This window comes from Histomonas meleagridis, assembly GCF_020186115.1.
Source record: "Histomonas meleagridis strain 2922-C6/04-10x chromosome Unknown contig_14, whole genome shotgun sequence".
Classification (NCBI taxonomy): Eukaryota; Parabasalia; order Tritrichomonadida; family Dientamoebidae; genus Histomonas; species Histomonas meleagridis.
The window spans coordinates 375868-400138 of NW_027150770.1; the positions used below are offsets into that span (position 1 = coordinate 375868).

At 27.1% G+C, this 24271-nt stretch overlaps 4 protein-coding genes across 4 annotated transcripts; 2 read left to right on the forward strand and 2 right to left on the reverse strand.

The window, feature by feature from the left end:
• Nucleotides 1-6885: 6885 nt before the first annotated feature.
• GO595_001445 (uncharacterized protein) lies at nucleotides 6886-7245 on the forward strand (the record flags this gene model as incomplete). The annotated part of the gene is made up of 1 exon (XM_067914244.1): nucleotides 6886-7245. One exon carries the CDS (start codon nucleotides 6886-6888, stop codon nucleotides 7243-7245), a length of 360 nt encoding a protein of 119 aa, XP_067778437.1.
• A 551-nt stretch (nucleotides 7246-7796) lies between these two features.
• Nucleotides 7797-8288, forward strand: GO595_001446 (uncharacterized protein; the record flags this gene model as incomplete). Its single annotated transcript, XM_067914245.1, has 1 exon — nucleotides 7797-8288. One exon carries the CDS (start codon nucleotides 7797-7799, stop codon nucleotides 8286-8288), a length of 492 nt encoding a protein of 163 aa, XP_067778438.1.
• A 4692-nt stretch (nucleotides 8289-12980) lies between these two features.
• On the reverse strand, nucleotides 12981-14450 carry GO595_001447 (uncharacterized protein; the record flags this gene model as incomplete). The annotated part of the gene is made up of 1 exon (XM_067914246.1): nucleotides 12981-14450. One exon carries the CDS (start codon nucleotides 14448-14450, stop codon nucleotides 12981-12983), a length of 1470 nt encoding a protein of 489 aa, XP_067778439.1.
• Nucleotides 14451-22584: 8134 nt separating this feature from the next.
• On the reverse strand, nucleotides 22585-23421 carry GO595_001448 (replicase; the record flags this gene model as incomplete). Its single annotated transcript, XM_067914248.1, has 1 exon — nucleotides 22585-23421. One exon carries the CDS (start codon nucleotides 23419-23421, stop codon nucleotides 22585-22587), a length of 837 nt encoding a protein of 278 aa, XP_067778440.1.
• Nucleotides 23422-24271: the final 850 nt, after the last annotated feature.

The window sequence follows — 24271 nt, forward strand, 5'->3', positions numbered from 1 at the left end:
GCTACTCGATATATTAGAATTCATCCGAATTAACATTTAAATGTTTAATTTTTTCACGTATTTTCACTTTTTCTCCAAATATTGAATAACAATCAAGCAAATTTTTTGATATTTACATTGGAGACATTGAAGGGTTTTATTATTTTGAAGGATTTTAGAAAAAAGAGAAAAATTGATCAGATCGAGATCTCAAAATTCAGCAGTCGAAATTGCTCAAAAATTTATATTTATACTAAACACCCGAAGTTGCCCATATATTTTGATTTTCAACGAAAAACTATTGAGGAATTTAGAGTTGAAGTACCTCTTGAATGTGTTGGTTATGATGGTTTAGATTCTAATGGTCAAAATATACCAATGCAAATTAAAGGACAACCAATTCATACACAAGCTAATGATACTTATTATAATGTAGATAATGCTGGAAATCATCCACCACCTCCTCAATTATTCATTTGTTGTGATACTTATTTCACATTAGATTTACATAACTAATTGAAATATCATGCCAATGGAACCAAAGATGGTTATTAAATAAACATTGATATGATTGAAACATCAGACACTAAATAATCTTTGAACTTACATTTACATTGTCGAACAACAATATATCTAGAATTTTGGAAATCAACAAATTCGAGAGGTGAACGGTTTTCTTTCTTTTACAAAAGTACAAAAATATGTTTTAGTTACTGGTTCGTTCATCAAAAAAAATCAATTAAAATTTTTTGTCAATGGTATTTGAGCGTTTGAACTTTTTCTATACTATGAAGTATTCGATCGCTCTAGAATTTTTATTGTAGTGGACACACTAATGAAATATTGAATAAAATAAATGGTCAGGTGAAAAGACAATTTGTGCTGGTTAGGCAATGTTTTTGATAAGTTTATATGAAAAGCGACATAAAAGTGCTATCACTGTTATCAAAAAGTTTCCCAATTATTCAATATTTCAAACGAACAACATTCCGAAATGACTCACAACAATTATTTATCAGTCGCTCCATTTCGTAATTTTTTACCATATTCAAATACTTCATTAAACTATAACTTTTGTAAACATTATTAAATTTGAGTTAAATCTTTTTGTTTTCAATGGTAATTACCATTATGACAAAAACAATGAAAAAATTATGAAAAGATTATTAAAGCTTTATTTCAGAAACCCTTATCGAAATCATCACTGTCTTATTACAAACGATATATGGATGCTAATTGGTCAAGAGTTCCAAAATGAGAAGAAAATACCATCAATTAGTATTCGAACATATATTCCAAAGTTAACACTTTATACCTGGAGAAATTGCTACAGAAATGACCCTTACTCGTCACCTCAAAATAATTACAAAAACCAAGATAGAAGAATTTTTACTGAAGACGAAGAAAATGAGTTAGCTGATTATATATCTAGTGTTATTGATGAAGGAAATCTCTTTACTAACGATGATATTAAAGAAATAGCTATAGAATTTTATATGAGCATACATGAAAATATTAAACAGTTTAATTGTTCAAATGGGTTTATTTCTGATTTTAAAAACAACATAAATTCACATCTAAGAAGTTTCATTATAAAAGAAGACCAAATGTCACAACAGAACAAAAAATAATGTGGATAAATGAAATTACTAATTTGTTAACAACTGTACCACATTTATCGAATAATCAATTGCGACGAAACTTCTTATTGCCTTTATCCCAAAAGTTTATTAACCTGGGCTATAATTGGGGAAGACAATATTAAAACTTTAATTCGTAAAAAGGAAAAAGACAACATCACTGTTTTGGCAAGTATAACTGCAGACGGGCAGAAACTACCATTAATGTTCGTAGGGCGTTGTAAAACTGAGAGAGTTGAAGATTCGCAGATCGGTGACATAAGTCCTTATTGGCGCTTTATCCCACCGGGAACGACAGATGCTTTTCAACTTTTGGATCGAAAAATATTTGGTATAGTCAAAGCGCATGCCAAAAGATATCATCGCCTAAGGGTAAAAGAATCAAAAGGGCTAGTTGTTGAGCTGAATGCTTGTCAAGACATGATCAAATCGTGGAACCAAATCCATGATTCTTCTATTATAGATGCGTGGAATATCTACTTTGAATAAAAAATAGATCTAAAATTGGATGTGTTTTGTGTTTCATTTGTTTTATTTATCAATATATTCAAATTTTATGACCGAGCTCAGTTCTATAACGATCATATTGCATTCAAAATATCCAAAATAATGATCTTATGAAGTATTAAAAAACAAAAATAAGAGGGAAAAAATTTTAATAATTTTTTCTTCTTAATAATCGCAAGTACGTAATATTTTTATAACATCGTAGGGGTATTCTCGCAAAAAATCAGTCAGATGATGTAAAATATATAATTAAAAGGGATGATCACATTAAAATTTTTGAATTTATGAAATCTTTTGATACCATCAGATGAAAACTTAATAATATTTTTTATTTATATACTCTAATTTGGCATAAACTTATTTTTTTAGTGGTAATAGTTTCAAAAAATTTGAACGCAAAAACTAACATTGTTATTTTATTTAATTTTATGGAATATAATTTCTTTAGTAATTTGATTATTCTTTTGAAGTAAACTGATATCATTTTTTAATGTGAAAATTTCTTGTTTATATGATTTTATTTTTTTAGAATGTTTTATTTTTTGTTTTTGATACATAATTAAAATGTGCTTTTTAATGTTTCTTATTTGCTTTAATTGATTTTAAAAGTATATAACAATCATTGCAAATTGGGAACTCGTTGATGCATTTATTATTCGAATAGAAGCAAGAATTTTCAGAAGATCTTCGGTTGATAAAAATATTTGTTTCTTAATTTTTGCTTTTGGTCATTGAAAATATTTTTTTCTTTGTTTATTCTTTTTGAAATATACGAAGAAATTTGTTCATAAATTTAATGTATGAAATGTAGACCTTGGAAAACGAGGAGTACGGATTGCATGAATTTGTTGCTTTAATGAAAGAAGGCCGGACTTTGGCTAGCTCAGCTAGAACAATTGTAGATGTAAAAATCAATGAAATCGAATAGATTCTTATAGAAATGCTGTATGATATCATCATGTTGTTTCCAACAATTTTTTGAAGTTTTTCTTATAGTGTAATTTATAATATTATTGTATTTATGTATTTAAATTTTGCTTTGCCAACACGTTTTTTAATAGGTAAAATGGATAATGTATATTGCTATTTTGATGATTTTCATATGTTTGTATGTTAATATCAACTTTTGTTTTGAGACAATGATTTCGATTGTTTTATACGAACATTACATCTTTGAGTTGATTTTGATTATTAGCAATATACGCTTCATTTCTATTTCTTGAAAGTGAAGATTTGATATTTGTAGAAGAGGAATCTGAATTAGAATTTTCGTTTGTACTTTTTTCAAGGAGTAAATTTATTATTTCTATGTAACCTAATTATTGTGCAATTTGAAGTGCTGTTTCAAATTATTAAAACATATTCCAAATTATTAAAACATATTCCAAATTATTAAAACATATATAAAATTATTCAAATGAATATATTTTGCATTAACATCAATTCCTTTATCTAAAAGTAATTTTACTATTTCTATATTATTGTTTCTAACTGCTATATGAAGTGCTGTTTCAAATTATTTAAACATATCCAAAATTATTAAAACATATTATAAATTATTAAAACATATTATAAATTATTAAAACATATTATAAATTATTAAAACATATTATAAATTATTAAAACATATTTCAAATTATTAAAACATATATAAAATTATTCAAATGAATATATTTTGCATTAACATCAATTCCTTTATCTAAAAGTAATTTCACTATTTCTCTATTGTTGTTTTTGACTGTTATATGAAGTACTGTTTCAAATTATTAAAACATATATCAAATTATTCAAATAAATATTTTTTGCATTAACATCAATTCCTTCTTTATCTAAAAGTAATTTTACTATTTCTATATTATTATTTTTAACTGCTATATGAAGTGCTGTTTCAAATTATTTAAACATATCCAAAATTATTAAAACATATTCCAAATTATTAAAACATATTATAAATTATTAAAACATATTATAAATTATTAAAACATATATCAAATTATTCAAATGAATAGTTTTTGCATTCACATCAATTCCTTTATCTAAAAGTAATTTTACTATTTCTATATTATTGTTTCTAACTGCTATATGAAGTGCTGTTTCAAATTATTTAAACATATCCAAAATTATTAAAACATATTATAAATTATTAAAACATATTATAAATTATTAAAACATATTATAAATTATTAGAACATATTTCAAATTATTAAAACATATTTCAAATTATTAAAACATGTTATAAATTATAAAAATAAATCCAAAATTATTCAAATGAATGGTTTTTGCATTAACATCAATTCCTTTTTGTTCTAAAACATATTTCACAAGTTCAATATTTTCTGATTCTGAAGCAAATGGAAAAATATTTTCCGGAATTTGGTTATTTTGAAGGAAGTATTTAACGAGATATAAATTTCCATCTTTATTGCTGATTCGTTTATATTATCAGCATTAACATTAACTCCTTTATCTACCAAAAATGCTAAAATTTCATAATTATCTTTTTTAATGTGTGACTTTAGACATTTTTGGAATTGATTGTGTTTTTTCTAATTTATTTTAATAAATATATTTAAATATATCATTTTGATGAAATTCAATTGCAGCTTCATATGCATCTTCAAATGTCGAATGATTTTGTTCACACAAATGAATGATTTCTTCATTTCCACCTGCAACTGCATATTTACCTGTGTTTTCTACTTTTGCACCATTCATAAGTAAATATTTAAAACATTTAATAGAAGAAAAAAATGCTGAATAATCAATTAATGTAACATTCTTTTGATTAATAAATGAACATCTTTCATAAAGTGATGGTTCAATTGTCTGATTAAAATCAAAGTTTGCTTGTGATGATATTTCTTGAAGTTTTTCTATTTCATCATTTCGAATTATTTTTGCAATTTCATTCAGATTAACTCCTTCTTTAATATATTTATTATGAAGTTCCCAATCATTCTCTGAAAGTTCTTCATAATGATCCATAAAGGATTTTTCTACTGTATCATTTCCATTAGACCCAAATACAAAATGATTTTGGCTTTGGTTTTCTTCTTTTGTTTTATAATGAGAAAAATATTTTGAATTAATATTTTTTGTGATATTTTTATCAATTAAATTTTGTTTAATCATTTGTACGATTAAATAATATGATTCTTGTGTGTTTGTTGTAGATATACGTTTGATAAAAATTGGTATTAATTTAACGATATTTTGATTAATTTCTTCTTCTTTCATTTGAAGTGTCTTTAAAAAATTTAAGTTAATATCGAATACTTGTTTTCTTGACGAAAATGCATTATAAATTATGTTTATTATGATAAAATTAAATGTATTTGGAAAATTTGAATCGAATAATTCCAATATTTTTTTAACTGATGCCTCGCAGTTTTCTTCGGTTAAACCGAATATAGTTTTCTCAAGCTCGATTAGGAATTTCAAGCTAGTTGACAGATCACCCAATTATTTATCTCCTGTGTTTATGGCAGTATCATCATTAAGCATGTGCTTTAGCGTAATAAAAGCTATAAAAAAATGAAACAAACGGATCCTATTCTCTGAACGGTCGTTTGACACCAAATAGAATATAATTATCTCGTTGTTTTCATTATATTAATCCTTATAATATATATAGCAAAGATTAATAATAACAGTAGATAATATTCTTATATCTTTATAAGACAAAAATTTTTATTTAAAGATTTGACATTTATAAATAAAACAAATATATCTTCATATAAAATTGGTTCACGCACATGATTTTAAAAGTTTTATTTATTCCATTATATATTATTTTGTATATTAGAAATAATCAAATTTTTATATAAGAATTGTTGACTTTCTAAAGCTCGATCAAAAAGGTTGTTCCACCAATTTGAAAGGGTACCGTTTATTTTATAAATCATGGAATACAAGATGTCAGAATCTATGATGAAGAATCGTTTGGAAATCATTCAGCTGATATCCCAAGGAAAAAACAATACTCAAATTTTCAGGGAAACTGGGCATTGTCGAAAATTTGTGAGAAAAGTTAGAAATGATTCAAACAATAAAACTGTATTTACTGCAATTGGAAGACCATCTATTGTAAATGATGCCACTATCGATAGAGTCAACAGCATGACGCTAAATAATAGAAGAATGGGGGGAACAAGAACAATTTCCAATATCCTTTCAGAAACAAGTCCTATTAGCCATGGGACTGTATACAACATTCGGAAGAGCCAATAATTCGGCTATCTTCCACTTCGCAATACCTTTTTTCTAACTGATTCTCAAAAGCAAGATCGAATAAATTTTGCTCAATTTCATATCCAAAATTAAACTGATTGGAAAAAAGTATTGTTTGTTGATGAATCTTATATTTATTTAAGCGATAGCCATAGGTGGCTTTGGAGAAGGCGAGGGGAAGACTGTGATGATATTATTAATCATCATAGAAAGTTCACCCCCAAAGTTTTAATGTTTGGTGGAATCAACTATGAGTACAAAACACCATTAATTGCTATCCAGAGTAATGTCAACTCTGATGTATACATTAATGATTGCATAATCAATACAGGTATGATTGAGGGTCCTGACATATTTTGGCATTTATTTCGATAATTTGGCATTTTTATCTAAATTTATTAATGCCACCACTATTTTAAATAAAGTATTCAATTGATAATGATAAATATCAAAGATATTTCATATCAAATGTCACAAGCAAGTTCCTACTTGACACTATGCGGGAATATCATTTTTATTTTTTTGTCCAATGGAATATGATGATTCTTTTGAAAATTTTGGCTTTAGCGACAATGATTTTGATTTTTCTAATGTTTGTCCTGAATCAATACATTCGGAAGACGATGAAAAACCGTATCAGATCCCTCCACCAGTTTTTACTCCCCCTGCTCCATGCCTTATGCCGGACAATGAAGGTCAAGTTAAATCCATATATTTCAGCAACGTTGACCTACTTAAGGGCTTTATTAAGGAGAATCCTCAGTTGGTTGAGAATTGGGTTATTGTACTTCCAATAGTCTCGATAGGTGCCATCCGTTATGATCGTCGCCGTAAGGATGTTCCTTCATATCTTATTCACCCTCAATTAATAAATCTCCCACAACATTAAATTTTTTATTGTTATGCCTCGTAGGTTACGTAGACGTAGTTATTCACGTGGACGTCCATTGAAGACTGTAAAGTATTCTAATGAGACTTTCAACTGTTCTGGGAATATCACATTCAATACCGGTTCTGGAGATTCTGCTGTTGGTGATCAAGTAAATACAACCTTGATTAGTGCCGTTGCTACTCAATGTATGCGTAAAGTAAAGAATTTTACTTTAAAAATGATTACTGATGTTGATATACCGATATTATAAGCTCTAGTTTATGTTCCTGATGGTACTGCTGTACAACCGATGTCACTTGGTACCCCTGCTGCCCCTGTATCATTATATAAACCTAATCGAAATGTTATTATGTCAGGGTACCTTACTCCCAATGCCCAGCAAACTCAAGTATTTCGTACTCGCTTAGCACGTAATTTGAATTCTGGTGATGATATCGCTTTATGTTTAAAGATTCTATGCCCGGCACTGTTATTGATGATAAATTCTTAGGGGTTCAATTAAATTATGCTATCACTTATTAATAAAAAATTTTCCCACTGTTATTTTTATGTTTGATCCTCATCGCATTGGACCTATTAGTGAATCTTATTATTCACGTAATAAGGGACGTGTGTTACAACGTAAGTTGGTGCCCCCTCTTAATCCTCCTATGACTAAGTATGATTTAGATAGAGCATACGATGTTCTTAAGAACAATGGTAAAATTCCTGATTATACTATTCAAGAAGACATTGTTTATTATCCTGGTGGTACTAGTACTAAACGTGTTGCATATGAAATTGGATCTACTATTAAGGTATTTATACCAATTTCATCAGTTATTATTGGTTCTGATAATTCTAATGTTATTCCCTTAACTCAATTTACTTATTCTAATGGTTTAAATCAGACATTCGATGGTACTCATTATTATGTCTTTATTTGTATCCAACCCAATTCTCCTAATGATATTTATACTCTTATACGTGTTAATTTTATTAAACAAGGTCAAGTATCTCAAGCAGGTCCTATGTATTATTATTTATATATATTTATATGATTTTGATACAACTCAACCAGACAATGATGATTGTATTGTATCATTTGCAACTACTACTAATTCTATTATATTTATTTCACAAGATACTAATTTTAGTGTTGCTGCACCTAGTAATATATATGTTCCTAATTCTAATTATTTATTTAATTTTTAATTGTAAAAATTAAACCATTCAATTGATTTTAAGATATTTTCTTTTTTCTATCGGTTTTTCTGGTTAATTTTTTTCTCTTTTCGACTCAGCACATAAGTGATAATAACAAAGTTTGTTCACTCTATGGGCAATTGAGAACTTTTTTCTTTTTTTCTTTTTCTTTAAACCAAGGTACCCCCTCCCCCAAAGAGAGCCCTAATGGCGAATGAGTGCATTTATCACAAACCTGCCGTAGCCCGACTCCGCGGAGCACTTTTTTTATAAATAGGCGTAGACAGGTGATCAGTATATAGTGTACTGGGGGGCGGGGCCCCTAGGGTCCTCGTGATCAGTCCCGACCTTAAGTTTTCACTCGGGGGATTGGAGGCCTCAGACCCCTCCAATCCCCAGAGTGTGCTCGCTCCGCTCGCTACAAAAATCAAAATGATTTTTGTAAGCCATACAATTAGTCTGAAAATTTGAATACACATTCAATTTTGATCGAACGCGAAACTTTTTGATAGGAACGATAGCACTTTTAGCACCACTTTTCGCATAAACCTATCAAAAACATCACATTACCAACACGAATTGTCCCCGATTATCTTTGGTCGGACATTTATCCTATTTAATTTATCTTTGATCGGAGGTTAGTAGTCAAAAAGCGACGGTTATTGTTTGGTCTCATCACAACCTTTATTTTTATAAATGCTTAAACCAGTGATTAAAACGTATTTTTGTACTTCCCAAAAAGAAAACCGTTTTCCGCCTGAATTTGTGGATTCTCAAAATCCTAGATATATAGTAGTACAACAATGTAAGTGTAAATTTAAGGATTATTTAGTATCTGATGTTTCAATGCATGCTGATTTCATTGAACGTGATCATTATGAAGATTATTTTTGTATTTATACGAATGAAAATAGAACTAAATATAAGAAATATGAATATAAAAGTAGAAAACCAAATTTTAAAATATGGTTTAAAGAAATGAATGGTAAAGAAATTGAACCAGAATATTTTATGTTAGAATTATTATTAATTTATTAAATAAAAATCATTTTTTATCAATGTTTACTATTGAGAATGCTATGAAAGGTGTAAAAACTAATGTTGTTGAAGCTTCTGAAATTATTGATAAAGATGATATAGAAGAAGTTTTAGAAAATTATCCTACAAATGACCAAATAACAGAAAAACTTAATACTATAACTTCGATTACATTACCTCAATTATATTATAATAAATCAGAAACAGATGAAAAATATTCTACCAAAAGTCATACTCATAATACAATAAATAATGATTTAACAGTAAATGGGAATGTACAAGTTACTTCATTAAATGGTTTTCAATTGGCAACTTCAGAAGGTGGTAAATGGGATACAAAATTATATGTACCATCTATTATTACATTAAAAAATGATGGTGTTGTAGAAGTTGGTCAATATATGGTATACCTGATGGATTCGTTCCTATAGAACATTTTCATGATTATAGATATTCATTGCTTGATCATACACATACAAAATTTAATAATGATATTACTATTAATGGTAAAATTAACAATTATTATATTAATAATGGTTCTACAGCAAATAATTATTTAAATACTTTACCTTGTATAGCTACTATTAAAAGTGATGGTGTTATGGAAATAGGACAGTACATTGATTTTCATGATAGTAATGATGATAGTGATTACAATTGGAGAATAAGAACTGCTGATAATACTATGTATTTCGGTAAACTTAATAACAGTAATGGTAATATCAGTTTTAATGGTGATAGGAGTAATATAAATTGTAATTCTATTAATGATATTAATGTAAGTTTTTTCTCATTAAAAGGCCATACACATAGTTATAATGATTTAACAGATATTCCTTCAGGTCTTGTACAAATAAATACAACTATTATTCATAATGCTCCTGTTACAGAAGATTTAACACAATTTCAAATTGGTTCACCTATATTTTGTACAGGTAATGTTTTTTCATTAAAAGAAAATGGCATATATACTTCAAATACATTTACAACAGATTGTATACCATCAGTTAAAACATCAGGTACATATAAAGAATATTTAGGTATATGTGTAGCTAAACATGAAACTGGTTATAAAGCTTCAATAGGTGATGTTATTAAAAGAGAAATCGAAATTTTACAAGATACTATTGATTTTGCTACACATGGAGATTTTTATTTTACAGTAAATAATACTGCAGATTATGAAAATGGTGATGTAGTATTATTTGATGGTAATAAATTATCAGATGATTTAGTAATAACGACTAAAATATTAAATTCAATAGTTGGTGAAGTAACAGGTAAAATAGATGAACATTTATTAAGTGTATTTAAAGAATAAAAAAATATTTTATTTCATTTTATTTTTTTTATATGGATCCAGTTTATAAAAGAAGAAGAGAAATACAGGATTCATTCGAAAAATTGATTAAAAATGAATTAAATAATGAAAATTCACAATTAAAAGGTAATTTGAGTCTTCAAAATTTTATTAATTTTCTGAATGAAAAATATAATAGGGAGTTTAATTTTACACCTGAATTTAATACTGGTACAAAGCCATTAGTTGAAACATACAACAATTTAGTTAATTATTATATAGATGTGAGCTTAGAAAGAACAACAGATGAACAATTTAAAAATAAACAATATGACGATTATAAGCAATTTGAATATAATTTTATTAAACTTTTTATCAAAACTGAAAAAATTACACCTATTAATGGAAAAATTGGAAGAAAAACAATTCCAGAGCATTATGAATATTATATTAGAACGATTATCAAAAAATTGAATGAGATGTTTGCACGCAAAGTTTTTGAAACTAAAAAAAAAGCCTCTCAAATTTAATGAATATTGTGAAGAATTAAGGAAATATTTATATGGTATTGAAATAATTGATAATAAAATTGGGAACGTATTTACATTCGATTCTGCATATAGCAATTATTTGTTACAATATTTTAGTAAATTTCCTTATGACAATACATATAAATATTATAATATTTATGAAGATTCTAAGAATCCACCTTATATTAACACAGGTTTCAAATCTCGTTCGAAAAACAAATATTTATTTGATAACTATTTTCTTCCATATCATATTGATTATTCAAAATTAGATCCTCAATTTAAACCTAATATAAATTATTTTCCTTATAAAAGATATAAAAAATACCAATTAAAATATATTGGTAATAATGGTAAATATCAAATGGATTTATTTTTTTATGGTTATGATGATACCACTAAAACAGAAACAAAATATTGTTATTTATTAGCAGTTGAAATTAGGTCTAGATTTTTATTTTATGCCTATACTAATACAAAAATAAATGATAAAATAACTAGAAAGAAATCGATAGAATCTATAGCTAATTCATATTTTGTATAATTTAATCCTATAATTATACATTGTGATTCTGAAAAAACATTTTTATCAAAACCTTTACAATATATAGCAGCACATTTATCTGGTGTAAAAATAATTCCAGTAAAAAGAATAATTTTAGAAGATAAATCTTATCCTATTCATACTTCTTTAGCTATAATAAATAGAATTTGTAGAACTATTAGAGATATGGCTGATAATATGGGTTTAAAAGAAATAGATCCATATCATATGAAGAAAATTGTTAATAATTATAATAATACTTATCATAAAACATTAAGTCAATTAAATCACAAAAAAATTTCACCATTAGAAGCTTTTAATCAAGAAAAATCTTTTGGTTCAGAGTTACATAAATTAAATGATAAAATTATAAATCAAGAAGGATTTTATTTACCTCCTGGTACAACAGTAACAGTTTATAACACAGATCAATTAAAAAAAAGATCAAAAATATTACCAGATATTTTTATAGTAGATAATTTCGAAAAAGGTAAATATAATATTTATAATGAAAAAGGTATAAAAATGTCAGTACCAAGATATTTATTAAATCCTGTGCCTTATCCTATTAATTTTAATAAATAAATACTTTTTCTAATGATATATTGAATTCATTTATTAATGTGTAATATTCTTTATTATATTGTGAACTAAAATCATAACCATTAATCTTAATTGAATTAACTTTTTTAATTGAATTTACATGTTTTAAACATCCAGGTTCAGGATCTTCATAACTTAATCTAATTTGATTAAAATCAATTTCTAAAATTAAACTTATAGCTTGTACTAAATCATTAGCATTAATAATAATTTTACCACTATTATCAATTAAATTTGCTATTAATTTCATATTATTCGTCTTTAATATCGCACTAAATGTTAAAGCTATATGTTTATATAAAGCACTTGCATTAACAGTATTAAGTTCAGTTTCTCTTGTAATTATTTTTGGTGTTTCTTCATTAACTTCAGGATAATGTACTGGTGGTTCACTATTGTTATCATTAATAATAACTTTACAATTAGCACTACAACCATTATGTTCAGTATTATTCTTCCCTACATGGGGTGAGAAATCACTTATTTTGATCATAAAAAAATAATAATGATTTTAAAAAAAAATTTTCTTTATTTAGAAACCACGATTACTGTCAATATATGTATATAATGATGTTTTAACATCTGCAAATTTATTCTTATCTAGTAAAATTTCAGAAACTGCTTGCTTTGAAGCACTTGACCAATAATTTTCTCCTGTATCTTCTCTAATATATTTCTTAGCTGTTTTCTCATCCTCAATATTTTGACCTGACAATATCTTATTCATTCTTGTTTTTATAATGTCATTATAAAATTTAGCAGATACACTAAGTATTGGAAACATTCCTTTAATCATAGCTAACTTTACAGGAAGTTGTTCATCATTAGCATTATTCTTTTGATAATCTTTAAGATAATCATTATAAATTGGCTTAATAACATATCTAGTAAACACTTGATTTGCTGTTCTCCTTCTTGGTTTGTGTGTTTTATAAACATCTCTAACACCTGTATCTTGATAATAATTTAAATTAAATTTATCAACAGTATCCATAATTTGTCTACCTTCTCGAGTAGGTTTCACCATAGGATCATCAAATGGCTTATTATCATCATATGTAACTTTTCTTATATATTTATCCATAAATTCATCGAAATCCTCTATATGTTGACCTTTTGCTCTCAAAAGTTTTCTATTTTGTGGACTACCATAACTTTTTTGTAAAAATCTTATATATTGTGCTTCATAGGGGTCATGTTGTTTAACTGTCCATCCATTTACAAATTTTGCTCTTTTATGTTGATCTGCAACTATAACATCTGGAATACCATCCTTATTTATATCTTCTTCAATTGCAGTCCAATGATATCTTGGATCCTTTTTATCTTTATTATGTTTTTCAACTAATGCTCTTGCTCCTTCTATTGTTTGAAGCTCTCTAATTTTTTTAACATCTTTCTTTAAATCAAGAATAAGATGTGCTAATGTATCCATATTTTCATCCAATATAACATTACTTCCTCCAGTATATTTATATTTATTCTTATCTTCTATAAAATCATACATTTTACCATCAGGAGTTCTAATGTGATATTCATGAGGTCTTAAAGGTGGTGGTAAACCTTTAGTATTTGTTCTTTTTTTTTGATATTTTCCAACCATTTTTTCATAACCCAATGGTGGAATTTCGTTAGACAAAATTGGTTTAATGTCTTCGATAGTTACTGTTGGCTGCACTGATGAAAAATGATCTTCATATTCTGTTTCTTCCAAAGCATCATCCTTTTGTACTTCTGGATGAAATGCGGCTAGATCCTCAAAAAATGGATGTTGAATATTTTGTAAATACGTCAATATATTGTCCCATAAAGTATTCTCATCTATATTGGTTGTTTTTAATGTTCGCCATATTTTTATTTGATTATTGAGATCATTTATTGTTTTATTGGATTGATTATTTCTCCATTGTTTTAAGTTTTCTTCAGCAGCAGTCATATCAATACCAAGAACATTAAGATAAGTAGCTATTTCATTATCTATACCCTGTTGGCCTTTTAACATTAAAAAAATATGAATTTTAATTTTTCATTTTTCATTCAATTTTTATTTTTTGATTATTAACGTCGACGATTATTTTTTGATGTCCTGTCAGTTTTTGATAAACTGAATAAATTTGATCTTTAGTATAAGACAATGGTATTTGAGCTAACATATAAATTAATTGTTGTTTAGAGAAATTAGGAAATATAAATATAGTACTTACATTAGCTTTAACTTCAGCAAGTAAAGATTTCCAAAATTGTACAGCGAAAAATACAGAACATTGAATATGAGCTAATTTAGTAAATAATTGATTAAAATAATTAGTAGGTTTTTTAAATAAAGGACTATTAGAAAAAAAAAAAAAAAATATTATAGTATGTAAAGTTAAATTATTAAAATTATTAATATATAATTTTTCAAATAATTCAGATATTTGATTATCTACTATTTTATTTTCCCAATGATTATTTTTAATTTCATTATAAAATTGTTTCCATTTTAATATATCTTTAACTATATCTTCTGCTTGATTTTCAGCTACATATAAAATTGGGATTTTAATTAAAGGTTTTAATGATTCAAAAGTGGGATCGTTTTCTAATCCATTTTTATTAATATAAATTAATAAATGAGTTCTAGGACTAATATTACTAATTTTAATAATTTCTCTAATTATACATTGAGTTTTCCCACTTCTTTGTCTACCTACTGCTATATTTAAAGAATTATAAGGCACATTTACTTCTGGATGCATTTCACTTATTAATTCTTCATTTAATTTAAATTTATTTTTATATAAACAATAATCAATCATATTATCTAAGGCATCAATATTAATATCGTTTTCCATAAAATAAAATAATTTTATAAAATCATTTCATTATTATTAATGGAAGCTCTTTATACATGCTTTGCACAAAAATTTAAAGATTGTGATTTTACTGCTATAAATATTAAACCTTCCTTTTCTATCGTTAAAAATAAAAATGTAATAACATTAACTGTAACTGTATATAATAAATATCATAATTTATTAAGAAAACAAATTTATAAATTTATAGATGAAAAATATCATCCTACTATTAAAAATCCTTTACAAAATATAACACCTGAACAATTAGATCAAGCTTATCAAATATCTAAAATGGAATTATTAAATCAAATATTTAATGATGATTAGAATAAATATAATGCTTATGTAAATAAATTAAATGTTTTACAAAATTATGCTAACTCAATAATGCCTCAAAATCAAAATGATCAAGCTCAATGTGTTTTATAAATAAAAATTTAATGCCGTTAATATTATTCTATTGTTCGAAAAGTGTCACTTTTGAATGAAAAATGAAGATACAAAGATTAAAACTCATTTTTAATTGAATACTTTACTAAAGAGATATAAGTCATATAAAAAAAACGTAAACAGGCTCAGTCAAATTACTATTGTCAATCAAGAGAATGAAAAAGTGACAGAAAGGTCATAACATATGAAAAACATCATATTTACTGATATCAATTGAAATGGTGTACAAGAAAAGTGACAATATGATCATCATTGAAAAATGGATAAGATAATATGATGCCAAATGGAGTATAACATCGAATGGAACACATCATAACTTTGCCACAAAAGTATAATTATAGAATTTAAATATTTTAAATAGTCGAATGATTAAAGAAGAGAAAAATAGTGACATTTTATTAATGGAATACGAAGATAAGAACATAATAGGCCACAAACTAGGACAAGGACTTGTGTTCAAAGTCGAATGGTCTACAGGCGAAACATCTTGGGAACCAATTCAAAATTTAATACCAGGATGTGAAGATTTAATCAATATTCACGTAATTTTTTTATATGAAGATAAAAAAATTAAAATTGCAAATGATCTAGTGAATTGGCTAACAAGACACATCAATAAATAAAAAAAACAAATTACAAAATCTTTTTAATACCAATTGAGAAAAAATAAAAAAATAACTGAGATACTAATAAGTATAAAATCATCAAATTACAATCATAAAATGTAAAGTATAGAAAAATATTAAATAAAAAATGACAGAAACAACATGTCATATGAAAAATCATATTTATTTAGTATATGTTAATATATTTTTATGGACAGAAGATCAGTGTTAATAAAATGAATCGATTTTGATCGTATTTTCCCACCTTCGAATTAACGATAGATTCAATTTTTGCAGTTATGTACTAACTTAAGATATAAATTAATTTTCGAGATCATGGGAAAGATCAGTAAACTATTCAAACAAAAAATATTTGATAGTACAGTCTTTATTCAGTTCAAAAAGTCATTGTGATCAAAACTTTCAGAAAACAACATTATCGCTATTCAATTTTATGATCGTATATTTTTTGATATTTGAAAGGGTTTTGTTTCAAAATAATAAAAAAATATATCAAAAAGTTTAACTGTATTGAAATATTTAGAATCACCTTACATCTAAAAATGGAATATCCAGTTCAAAGCATTCCTGCGCCACGCATTAAGAATGGGGTGGTGTCTTTCCTGGTGCATTGGGGCACAGGAGAGTTCACTAGAGAACCCCTGGAATGCTTAGTACCGGGAAGTCTCGATCTTCTTTATGATTGGATCGAGACTCATGGTCCGAATTTAAGACCGGAGATTGTTCATACGATGTATGAACAAATTGAAGCAGCACTCAAGAAAATGGAGTAAATAAAAAAAAATACTTCTAATTTATTATAATCTAAATAAAATTGAGATCTAATTTCAAATAATTTTTATTTAATAACCATCAGGAGTACCATTAGCATAATATTTCAAACCATTATGTAAATCTAATGTGAAATAAGTATCACGACAGATGAATAATTGTGGAGGAGGTGGATGATTTCCAGCATCATCAACATTATAATAAGTATCATTAGCTTGAGTATATATAGGTTGCCCCTTAATTTGTATCGGGATGTTTTGACCGTTAGAGTCCAAGCCGTCGAATACGTAACCACCACGCAAACGTTCACATTATATATTAAGCATAAAAGAAGTAGCATCACTTAATGTATTATTATATCTTGTACCATTAGAAGCATTTCTATCCATAGTTAAAGAATCTTCGAATTCTTTAGTACATTGTATACCACCATCTAAATCAGAAGCAACTAATTGATATTGTAAAAATCTTGCACCTAATGTAGAAATAGGTTCATCAGGATAATTTTGACCTGCAATAGTTAATTGTACATTATTATAAATAGAATTATCGAAACAAGTATAATCATTAGCATGTTTTGGAAATACAACTGTAATAGTTGTAACATTAAATAGAGGCATATTAATAGTAGACTGTATACCAGATTCAGTAGCAGCTAAAGCAAATGCATTATAATCTAATTGTTGTGAAGGAATTAATAAACCTCCAGGTTGTTGAAGTATTTGAGCTATTTGATTTAAAGTTTCTTCTTTAACTCCAAAACCATACATATTAGATTTACATGAAACTACTGTTAAACCTGTACAATATAAAGAAACATTCTCAGTTGCAGTATCAATAGTATGATTAGTTTCAGTATCACATTTAAATGTAGTAGTTATATTAGCAGAATTACCAATTTGAGTAAAACCATGAGTAAATAAAGGTAAATTATTAAATGTAGCATTAATAGTAGAATCTTCTAAAAATTCTTTAACTTATTTAATTTTACGTGGATCTACTTGACACCATACTAAACCATTTTGTTTAACATAAAACTTTAATTCAATATCACCAACTAATCTATTTGGATATAAATCAAATGCTTGTAAAGCTAATATATCTTCAAATGGAAGATTCATTTCAAATTCGATATCATGTTTATTTCCATCTGCAATTGTATTTAAATCAACATAAGTACCACAAACAGATTGAGAATATTCTGAAACATTTTCATATAAAGAATGTGTATATTATCTAGTTTTCTTTTCAGCATAAGGTTTAATTGTAGAATAACAATAACCTTCACGACAACATTCATTTTGTTGATAACCAGTAGAAATATTATTAGATATAATTTATCATTGATCTAATAATTGATTAGAACTCTTAAAACCTATAAATATTTTAGCTAAATTTTCAGGATCTTGTAAATTACCAGATGAAATAGCTTTTGATAATTGTACAGTTATTCTAAGTTTAAAATTAATAAAACCTTCAGTTATTTGTGAAATCATATGATCACCATGAGTAATTCTTAATCTAGTTTCTTGTGATTGATTAAATGGTGCATTTTGATCATGACAATCTTCAGTTCTTAAAATAAAAGAACGAGTACCATCATTTTTAGCAATTAAATCTTTAAGACGATCAAAATAAGCACCAACATTACCTTGATCATCTTGTTCATTTTTAGATTGCGTATTATTATAATACATTAATAAAAATGAAAAATATTTTTCATAATTTTTAAATATGTTGGGGTTTTTGGAATAAAATTAAAAAAAGTTTGAGCAAATTTCAGTTAAGTAAAGAACAACAAGAAAAATTCAACAAAAATGTGAAAAAATGGTTAGAACATGAAAGGAATTTAGGTGGTAATAAAAATAGAATTCTACCATATAAACCTAATGATAAAATAATATTTAAAGATGTAAAAGAAAAAGTTAGGAATAAGTTAATATTACAGGATTTAATAAAACAATGAATTTATTTTTATTATTATTTATGGCGTGGGGTTTGTGGAACAAATTTAAAAACGGAATAAAGGAAATAGGACCTTTACTTAAAAAAATGAAAGAAGGGTTCGCAAAAATTAGTCCACATATTGTGAAAGGTTATGAATTTGCTAAACAACATAAAGAAGACATTAAAAAAATAAAACCTCTTAAAAAGTTACCTGTGGATAAAATATTCGAAACCGGTGATAAAATAATTCCATTATTTAAAAATATAGGAAATGAAGCAAATGACAAGATCCATCCTATATTTTATCAATAAAAAAAAAAAGAATTAATATTTTATTTTTATTATTATTCATGGCTTGGGGTTTTTGGAACAAAATTAAAAACGGATTTAAAAAAGCTGGTGCTTGGATTAAAAATAAAATTATTAAACCAGTCGGAAGATTGATTGGTAATGTATGGAATAAAGTAGCTAAACCTGTTGTAAATACAGTAGGTAAAATACCTGGAATTGAAGATTTACCTGGTCATGCAGGTGCTATTGCAAAAGGAATTAAAATAGCGGATAAATACTCACCTGTGATAGATGGTGTAGCAAATGCGCTAGTTGGACAAAAGAAATAATAAAATATTATTTATATATATTGTTTTTGAAACTATTCCAAATCCCAGGCGTCCTTAAAGAACACCTGTGTCCCATTTGTCATAGTTCAGTTTCAAAAATTCATTATAATTTAATAAAATTTTCATTTTTATTAATGTCTGGTAGCACGAAGGTGATCAAGACTTATTATGACGATGAGACATCAAATTCATCAACGATAGATAAAGAAACTGAGTTAATAGATCCATCTATCCAGTATATAAAGTTACCAAAACTAACTATTAGTAATTCAATTTATTTTGAAAAATTATCAAATTATCCAATTGAAAGACAAAATAGTAGAATATATACATCACCTTCTAGTTTTTAATGGAATCAAAATAAATAAAATAAATTAAAATCATTTTCATTTTAGACACTCTTGAAAATGATCCTGCTTTAAATCAAAAGCAGATTGATGAGTTTTGTCTTTATTTTGACTATTAACGATTACATTATCTAATAATGTACGATTAATTTCATCATTATATGACTCATAGATATATGATGCATACCATCGTCCAAATTTACATTTCAATGGAAATAAGTCTATTTCTAAATAATGAACATTTTGATTTATAGGTGGTTTCTTATTTTCAGTAATTGGAATTGATATTAGTATTGGATTGTCAAAGAATTCTATTATTTCTCTTTGAATAAAATAAAAATCGGAAGAATTACTATGTTTTATTATCATCCCAATTGGATTGATAATAAAATTGTTGTAATTTCCCATTTTATTATATTTAGGATCAAAGAATATTGCAACATCAATAGCATCAAGATCCTTATTTTTGATATTGTCTGCAATTTGAGCAATGGAAAAAATATTCGCATACATGAAGAAAAAATGAAGTGATAATTTATAACAGTTATTTACTATTTAAAATAAAGTTTGCCATGCATTCAACAAATATTCGTCGTTTTTTGTCTATTAACCTCCTGGCAAAGATAAATTAAATAGGATAAATGTCCGACCAAAGATAATCGGGGACAATTCGTGTTGGTAATGTGATGTTTTTGATAGGTTTATGCGAAAAGTGGTGCTAAAAGTGCTATCGTTCCTATCAAAAAGTTTCGCGTTCGATCAAAATTGAATGTGTATTCAAATTTTCAGACGAATTGTATGGCTCACATAAATCATTTTGATTTTTGTAGCGAGCGGAGCGAGCACACTCTGGGGATTGGAGGGGTCTGAGGCCTCCGGAGGGGTCCGAAGGGCATATCCGGAGGCCGAAGACCCCTCCAATCCCCCAGTGAAAACTTAAGGTCGGGACTGATCACGAAGACCCTAGGGGCTTTGCCTCCGGCAGGGCCCCTAGGGTCTTCGTGATCAGTCCCGACCGCATTATATACCTACCGTAGGGGCTAGGTTTAAATTTTACCCGTCAGATGACCGTTATTTTAGGACGTTAAAAAATAAAAATTCTTTTGCTAGGCACCATCTTGCGGAGGACGTTAGCGGTACCTCCAGTCAAGATTATATTACTATAGCAAAAAAATATCTATTTTGGTACATAACGGTCTCCAGAATTGAATACTTTATTTCTAAATTCAATTCATTTTGATCGTGATAACCGTAATTTCGAAAATGGTACATAACGGTCCTTATTCAAAAAATTTTCTATTTTGGGGTACCTTAAAAGCAATTTAACAATTATTTTTATCAATATGAGTCAGGTACCTGGAAATTCATTTTTAGGTAGACTACATTATGTTTTTTCGTAATTGTGTGTATTTATATGTGTCATTTTATACTTTATTTTTCTCAATGTTATGTTAATCTGCTGTTTTTCATATGACATGTCCTTTCTGTCATTTTTTCATTATATATTTTTTTCTATACTTTACATTTAGCAATTGCAATTTAGTTTTTATTCTTATTTGTATCTCAGTTATTTTTTATTTTTTCTCAATTGTTTTATAAAGAAGATATTTTGATTTGTTTTTTACTAAATTATTTTTATTATATTTTGTACTTCTTCAGGTGGTAATTGCATCATATATTGATCTAGATAGTGAAAAGCATTTAAGTCATTAAATCTTACTCATTGATAGGTATTGTCACATTTCCATTGGATAAGGAACCATAATACATACCTTTGTTCTTTGTTATTGTATCTAATCTAATGATTTGTTATTCTTGTTATTGCATTAAATAAATGATTACTATTTATCACTATTTTTGAAATATTTAAATTCTATAATTATACTTTTGTGGCAAAGTTATGATATGTTCCATTCGATGTTATACTCCATTTGGCATCATATTATCTTATCCATTTTTCAATGATGATCATATTGTCACTTTTCTTGTACACCATTTCAATTGATATCAGTAAATATGATGTTTTTCATATGTTATGACCTTTCTGTCACTTTTTCATTCTCTTGATTGACAATAGTAATTTGACTGAGACTGTTTGATTTTTTATATGACTTATATCTCTTTAGTAAAGTATTCAATGACAGTAGTAAACAATCTAGGCTCTTACAATCGATGGTTTGACAGTTACCTCCACCTAGTTATTTGACATACCTTTTTTATTTTTAACGATAACTGACATATTTAAAATTCTCAAATTTATTGTGACATTTGTAATTTTATTCAATTTTTATCGTACGTGATTAAATTTGCTTTTTTGATGTGTTTTCGACATTTTTTCAATTAATTTTTTTAATTTGATGTTTAGTCAGTTGTAAAAACATTTCTTTTCTATCGGTTTTTTTTGATATAACTTTTTTTCTTTTTGACTATGCACATGAGTGATAATAACAAAGTTTGTTCGTTCAATGGGCTATTAAATTTTTTTTTTTAATTTTCTTTATTTTATAAAATTTAATCCCCCCTCCCCCAAAGAGAGCCCTAATGGCGAATGAGTGCATTTATCGTCATCGCAGACCCCTTAACCTCTCCTTCGAGAGGATAACGGTCTCCCCAATTTTTGAGTTGATCCACCAGTACACTCTTCGACAGGTTCATCTCATCTAATACGACCACTTCAGCCTCTTCATGGTGGAACCCATCCCACCATTTGTTGAGGTTCTTTTTATATACTTTACTAATGTTCGTCGCCTGTTGTCTCGCCCACCGGCTCTTACCGGTTCCTGGCGGACCATAGACCCACTTATTCTTCGATTTCAAATTTCCGTCCCAAATCTTAATTGTTTTATCATGACGCAACTTATACTCCATTAGTTTGTTATAATGGTGGAATGCCTGGTAAGGCCACTTTGCCTCAAACTCATTCCAGGATAATTCCAAAACATCTGAAAGCATCTCTTTAGTTTTCTCCAATTTGTTTCTCTCAGCTTCAATAGCAGCAATAGGATTACCAATTTCTAATAATTCAACTTTGGTTTTCGTACAATACTTATAATTTGCAACTTCAGAACCATTTGCGATGTCTATAAAACATCCGGTAAACTTACTAGTGATTGTATTTTTGTATAATCTATTGGATAATCTGAAATAAAACTGAATGTGTGGAGTGCCCGTTGTTGGGGCGAACTCCTTCTCCGCCACTAAATACTTAATATTTAAGTCTTTTGCAATACTTTGGAATAAGTCTTGCCAATTGTTGAGAGGGTTATTGAGTGTGCCGACCCATCGACAACCTCTGGGATTTAATTGTTGAATATCTCTTTCACCATCTACATTATTCCTTACATTGTTCCTCTTGATACCGCGTTTAGCTCCCATTTTGAACAAATGAAATCAACAAATTGCGGCATTTATTTCATACTATTTGGCATTTTTTCGATTAATTTTGGCATTCTTTATAGATTTTATTTATGCCACCACTTTTCTAAATAAAGTATTCAATTGATATTTGTATATATCAAAGTTTTTAATAAATAAGAAGGGAGCATTAGATGTAGGTTCTACTATTAGCGTTAATATACCAATATCTTATATTTCTATTTCAGATGTTTCTGGTTTATTTTCTTTGAAACAATTTTCATTACGTGATGCAAGTCATCCATTACCATCAATAGATGGTACTCATTATTATGTTTTTATTGTTATTGAACGCAATCAACCCAATTCTGATTTTACAGAGATAACTGTTAATTATCAAATCCATAAATTCTTTATTTGTAAATCTCTATTATCTAGTGTAGGTACTTTTTATTATTATTTATATGATTTTGGTACTACTTTTCCATCAGTTAATGATCGTATAGTTGGTTTTTATACATTTAATAATTCTCTTGTATTTTATATTCGTGAAACTAATTTTGAAGTAGCTGCCCCAAGTGTTTTAATTGTTCCTAATTCTAATTATTTATTTAATTTTTAATTGTAAAAATTAAACCATTCAATTGATTTTAAGATATTTTCTTTTTTCTATCGGTTTTTCTGGTTAATTTTTTTCTCTTTTCGACTCAGCACATAAGTGATAATAACAAAGTTTGTTCACTCTATGGGCAATTGAGAACTTTTTTTTTTTTTTTTTCTTTTTCTTTAAACCAAGGTACCCCCTCCCCCAAAGAGAGCCCTAATGGCGAATGAGTGCATTTATCACAAACCTGCCGAAGCCCGACTCCGC